Source organism: Anopheles darlingi, chromosome 2, assembly GCF_943734745.1.
Source record: "Anopheles darlingi chromosome 2, idAnoDarlMG_H_01, whole genome shotgun sequence".
Taxonomy (NCBI): domain Eukaryota; kingdom Metazoa; phylum Arthropoda; class Insecta; order Diptera; family Culicidae; genus Anopheles; species Anopheles darlingi.
Window position 1 is genome coordinate 75391057 of NC_064874.1, and position 5000 is coordinate 75396056.

Below are 5000 nucleotides of genomic sequence, written 5' to 3' on the forward strand. Positions count from 1 at the left end.
CTGACCAAATCGGCCCGCTTCCAGCTTGAACGCAAGTCCTACGAACGGATCTTTACCATCACGAGCCGGATTCAGCACCACTTTCTGTGCCTCCTGGTCTCGTTTCTCGATCAGCGCAATATTTTCCACCTCGCCCGGGTGTGGCAGATAGTCGAGGACGGCATTCAACAACGGTTGCACCCCCTTGTTCTTCAACGCGGTACCAACAAGCACCGGGGTAAATACACGCTTCAACGTTGCTCGCCGGATCGCACTCATTACATCCTGCTCGGTCGGAACCTTCTCCTCCAGGAACAGTTCTCCCAGTTTGTCGTCAACATTCGACAGATGCTCGATCAGCTCCTGTCGTCGTTCGGTGCACTCCGTCCGCATGTCGGCCGGAATTTCATCCTCGCGTATCTTCAATCCGAACGGTTCCTCGAAGTAGAGAGCTTTCTGTTTGATTAAATCGATCACACCCTTACAGTTGCTCTCGACACCGATCGGTAGCTGTACGAAGGCGGCATTGTGGTTCAGCTTCGAGCGCATCTGACCCAGCACACGGTACGGGTTGGCTCCGGCCCGGTCAAGCTTGTTGATGAATCCCAGACAGGGCACGTTGTAGCGCTTCATCTGCCGATTCACCGTGAGCGTTTGACTCTGGACGCCACCAACGCTGCACAGCACCAGAATGGCACCGTCCAGGACACGCAGAGCTCGCTCGACCTCCACCGTAAAGTCCACGTGACCGGGTGTGTCGATGATGTTGATGTTATGGTCCTTCCAGATCGTGTAGGTCGCCGCCGACTGGATCGTGATACCGCGCTGCCGCTCCAGCTCCATCGAATCCATCGTGGCCCCCACGTTATCCTTCCCCTTCACCTCGTGCATCTCCTTGATGCGTCCGGTGTAGAAGAGGATCCGTTCGGTGAGCGTCGTCTTGCCGCTGTCGATGTGTGCTGAGATGCCGATATTCCGGATCTTCTCGAGCGGTTTGTGCTCCGCTAACGCGGTCGGGCTGGAGAACGATCGTGCATTTTGCTGCGGAAGAACCGGGAAATTATATAATCCGGAACACCGAGTGCTGGTCCGCTCTTACCTCGAGGAACGTCCTGGCCGCGGCCAACGTGCACCGCGAGCGTATCAGACTGCTGATAGTCATCTTTGGAGGGTTCTAGGGCAGGAAACAACCAAAAACTTTGTCCAAATTCTTCGCGGTGCCGGCACTCGGCAACTTTGCGCAATCGAAAACGTGCTAAGACAAGGGTTAGGAGAGGGGTGGCGGGGAAACAAAACACCGCTTTTGACAGCGCTTTGAACTGTTTAAGCAAGGGAGTTCACTACTTATGCAAGGAATTTTTTTTTCGGAAAATCCATTTTCTTTTGTGGGGAAAACTCCCTTGTCTTTCTGTTATTCGTTTGAGATTGCCCCAACCCATGCCGATCATCAATGATCGTTTGAAATCTCTACGAAAGGTACCGCCTTTACCGCCGGCATGAATCATCTGGGGCGCAGGTCAGTGGGGCTGTCAAACGAGCATATAAAAACACCCGCACCGAGGGGAGACCGAAAAATTCCGTGTTATCGCTCCGTCCTGGAACATCCCACCTTCGCCTGCACCGAATTGCACAACACAAAACCGCGCGATCAACGTTGCCTGTGAACCGAGGTTTCTTAAGCAAGTGCCTACTTTGCTGAATGCGAACATCGCTAGTACGCCTCGCAAGAATGGTCGTCAAGCATCACGTCACGGGGTACGAGGAGTTCACGAAGCTGGCGGAAAGTTTGGAAAGCAGCGGCGAACCGGTACACGTTCTCTTCACCGGAAACAAGGACGCGAACGGGGAGAGCTGGTGCCCGTACTGCGTGCAAGGTAAGCGGGATGGGCCAAGATAAGATACAGCCCGCTGAGATGAATGGCTCCCAGAGGAGATTCCGCGCTATCGCGAGTGGAGCGTCACTGTTTTAATGATCGAATAACACTTCTCTTATCTCTGTCCACTTTAGCTGCCCCGGTCATCGGCAAAGCTCTGGAGACGGCCCCGGAAAAAAGCCATTTCATTACGGTCGAAATTGAACGCCCATTGTGAGTATGCTGGCAGCTTGCCCCCGTTTTTGTCCCGTCATTCGAATTTATGATGTCATGACTCAGTAACTAATTGCACTTTCCCCTTATCGCTTCTAGCTGGAAAGACCAGAACTGTCCGTACCGAAAGGACCCACGGACGCATCTGGTGTTTCTTCCCACGCTACTCCGATGGAGATCACCGCAGAGGCTTGATGGGTCACAGTGCTCTAACGCGGATCTGGTCGAAATGCTGTTGAACGATGAAGATTGAATGGTGGTGCAATAGGAGAACGCGATCCGTCACTCTGAAGATAACCATTCTGCTTAGGGATGGTCGTTTCTCATCAAGGGATTAAGGGCAACACGCCAACAGATAGGCGGATCCGGACAATGGAAGTGAAATTATATTTGTAATCTGTCTTTTTCGAGATAAACCAATAAATAACAAAATGAAGTACGTACCGTCGTCGTCGAGTTCCTCTCTCGTGGGAAATGTTTGGAATGCTTCTGTCCACTCTGGTCTAAACTAATAATTACTCTTATACTTTTTGATTTCAATCATTATCACATGGATATTCACGAGCTGGGCGCGTGCGTTCGGTGTCAGCAACTTGTAGAACTTGTGATAATACTGCACCAATTGCGCTAGGGCCAGCTGCAACAACTGTGAACCAGTTACGAGTGATGGGAACGACAGAAATACCTCACGGTTGAGCTCTTCTAGTGACTTTTTCCAGTTGGCCGAAAAGTTGGCTACCAGCTGCAACGAGCGACGCTCCTGGCGTTTTAGCTCTTCTGTTTGCTCTTTATCCCGCATCTGTTCACAGTCCTTCACATATTGCACGATACCACCGAGATGTGGCGCCAGGATCTCCTCCACGTACTCGGCACTACGGGTACTTAGCAGCTCTCGGAATGCTTCCGCTTCCTTCGAATTGTCGCGTGTCCGCTCCATCAACACACCCAGCACCAGATCGTAATTGTTGATCAGATAGATTAACTGCTCTTTGCGTGAAGTGAAGATTGCCGCCATTCGTAACATGAAACATTTTACCTCTTCCTGCAGCTCGAGCAGTAGGTGGCTGACCAACTCGTTTGGAAAGTTTTCCGATATACCAACTATGGCGGCTGAGAATTCGGCATAACGGCGAGTTATCTTCATTGGAGGAAAAGAAAACAACAACAATTAAAACGAATGATAATACCAGAAACAAAGGCGTACGTACATAATGCGGGCCGGTTTCTTTGGGGAACTTGGTCGGATCACAGTCCAGGATACTCTGAATGTTCATGCGAAACACTTGCTCGAACCGGGGCCATATAACAGCCTGCAGGTTATCCCAATATCTAACAGGGAAGAGATTAGTAAGCTGCAAATTTGCTGGTGGGAGGAAAAATCCACTCGATTGTACAAAACTTACTTATCCAACGCTGGAACGCAACGTTTGTGGCACATCAATTGATAACGCAGGCAGAGTTGAATGCAGAGGAATAGTGCGATCGTATCGTAGCAGTCTTGTACGTAAACCTCCAGGTTTTTCTGCAGGAAAAAGGCGGATACTGAATTCAATTCCTACTCCGAAAGCGACACTGAAACGGTGTACTTACAACTAAAAGAGCTGTTGTTTTGCCCATAATCTGATTGAACAGATCTTGCGCTTGCTGTCCCCGAAGGATGAAAAACTCCGTCACAAACAGATACTCCCTGCAGGCGTTATCAACCAGGGCGTACTGCTCTGAACGGAACAGCGCTTCGTACGGGTATCGAGATTTTTGCTGCGCATGTGGCACGATGATTGGTGCTTCCAGCTGCTGATTAAGTACTTCACCGCGATCACCGATTGAAAACACGGTGCTCTTGTTCTTCAACGAGCTCGTCTTGGAAAAGATACTCTTCGGGGCCGAGTCTTCTAGTCCCATCAGATCGTCCTTTGAGACGGCTTCTTCAAACTTCAGTGCCGCCAATCGTGTCGAGTAGCTCTTGAAGTAGCTGTAGTAGATCTTGCCCATCGTATCAACGTACTCGTTGCAGATCTCCTGCGCCACGGCCCGCTCGTTCGAGAGGATGAACTCGAAGAAGAACTTGTACTTTAGCATCGCATTCTGTGGGATCTGATAGTTGGCCATCGGTTTGCGGAACTTGAAGATCTGCTCCATCAGGTAGAGGCGCAGTTTGGTCATCGCTTTGATCTTCAGTTTTTGCAGCACGTCGCTCACGTCCTGCGATGATTTCGATTCCCGGAAGTTCAGCTCTTTCATCAGGTTCAGCTTGTGGTTCAGCTCGTTCAGATGCGTCACAAACTCTTTCTCCGTTACCGGACTGTCCATGATACACGCGATCATCTCCTCCGGAACGGCCATATCTTCGACAAACTGTGATATCTGAGCCCGAATTGACTGTCGGTTGGTCAGCTGCACGGACATCGAGACGGATTTCTTCTGCAACGACGTTATCTCGGTACTGATATTATTCAGCGCACCCTGTATGTCCATCAGCATCGATTCCATGCGTTCCAGGATGCTCGAAGTGCTACCGATTTGGTTGTGCAGATCGGCGATGTTCTGGCTCTCTTTAATGTAATCGTCGATCGAACGGTTCTCCACCTCCTTGAACTCCTTCTCGATCTGCGCCGCATACTGTCGCAGATCGGTGCCCGTCTTCAGTATCTCCTGCACCTCATCGTCTTCGATTTGCTCCCCGATCAGCACCGCCTCCGCCATCGTTTTCCGCGAGCGATTATTTTCGGAAAATATGCTAGCACAAGAAATCCGGATCCGAGAAACCAATGCCACGAAAAACAAACAACTCAACAAAGTCCCTTTCGTTGAGTTTAACGCAGTTTCGTTAAGTTTGACACGGCTGTCACCAAGCGCGCACACACACACACACAACGCCGAACGCTTGTCAATTTTGGGAGAAAAATACAGCACCGAAGTCGTCCCAATTTTTCA

At 50.4% G+C, this 5000-nt stretch overlaps 4 protein-coding genes across 4 annotated transcripts in view; 2 read left to right on the forward strand and 2 right to left on the reverse strand.

The window, feature by feature from the left end:
- Positions 1 to 1240, reverse strand: part of LOC125949627 (elongation factor G, mitochondrial) — a 2539-nt gene extending 1299 nt beyond the window's left edge. The window contains exons 1-2 of the mRNA XM_049676859.1: positions 1079 to 1240; positions 1 to 1020 (exon numbers count right to left, since the gene is read on the reverse strand). The exon at positions 1 to 1020 is cut by the window's left edge and continues 1299 nt beyond it. Of these exons, the coding sequence (XP_049532816.1) occupies positions 1 to 1020; positions 1079 to 1141 (1083 nt within the window). The 5' untranslated portion in view covers positions 1142 to 1240. The remainder of the gene's footprint in view (positions 1021 to 1078) is intronic.
- A 255-nt stretch (positions 1241 to 1495) lies between these two features.
- LOC125949679 (thioredoxin domain-containing protein 17) lies at positions 1496 to 2514 on the forward strand. Its single transcript, XM_049676944.1, has 3 exons — positions 1496 to 1853; positions 1988 to 2066; positions 2166 to 2514. Exons 1-3 carry the CDS (start codon positions 1679 to 1681, stop codon positions 2317 to 2319), a joined length of 408 nt encoding a protein of 135 aa, XP_049532901.1. The 5' UTR covers positions 1496 to 1678; the 3' UTR covers positions 2320 to 2514.
- LOC125949630 (vacuolar protein sorting-associated protein 52 homolog) lies at positions 2422 to 4825 on the reverse strand. The gene is made up of 4 exons (XM_049676864.1): positions 3657 to 4825; positions 3470 to 3588; positions 3275 to 3395; positions 2422 to 3204 (listed from the first exon to the last, which is right to left on the reverse strand). Exons 1-4 carry the CDS (start codon positions 4767 to 4769, stop codon positions 2575 to 2577), a joined length of 1983 nt encoding a protein of 660 aa, XP_049532821.1. The 5' UTR covers positions 4770 to 4825; the 3' UTR covers positions 2422 to 2574.
- A 116-nt stretch (positions 4826 to 4941) lies between these two features.
- The window catches only part of LOC125949614 (splicing factor 3B subunit 1), a 4800-nt gene continuing 4741 nt past the window's right edge, over positions 4942 to 5000 (forward strand). Inside the window, exon 1 of the mRNA XM_049676814.1 lies at positions 4942 to 5000. This exon is cut by the window's right edge and continues 32 nt beyond it. The gene's annotated coding sequence lies outside the window, so the exon portion shown is untranslated.

Bases quoted from the DNA above. Each gene is read 5' to 3' on its own strand.
- LOC125949679 (XM_049676944.1), top strand. From the start codon at position 1,679: ATGCGAACATCGCTAGTACGCCTCGCAAGAATGGTCGTCAAGCATCAC. The intron at 1,854-1,987 runs GTAAGCGGGATG...TGTCCACTTTAG, and splicing joins GTGCCCGTACTGCGTGCAAG to CTGCCCCGGTCATCGGCAAA. The intron at 2,067-2,165 runs GTGAGTATGCTG...TATCGCTTCTAG, and splicing joins GTCGAAATTGAACGCCCATT to CTGGAAAGACCAGAACTGTC.
- LOC125949630 (XM_049676864.1), bottom strand. From the start codon at position 4,769: ATGGCGGAGGCGGTGCTGATCGGGGAGCAAATCGAAGACGATGAGGTG. The intron at 3,589-3,656 runs GTAAGTACACCG...TTTTTCCTGCAG, and splicing joins AAACAACAGCTCTTTTAGTT to AAAAACCTGGAGGTTTACGT. The intron at 3,205-3,274 runs GTACGTACGCCT...CCTCCAATGAAG, and splicing joins AAGAAACCGGCCCGCATTAT to ATAACTCGCCGTTATGCCGA.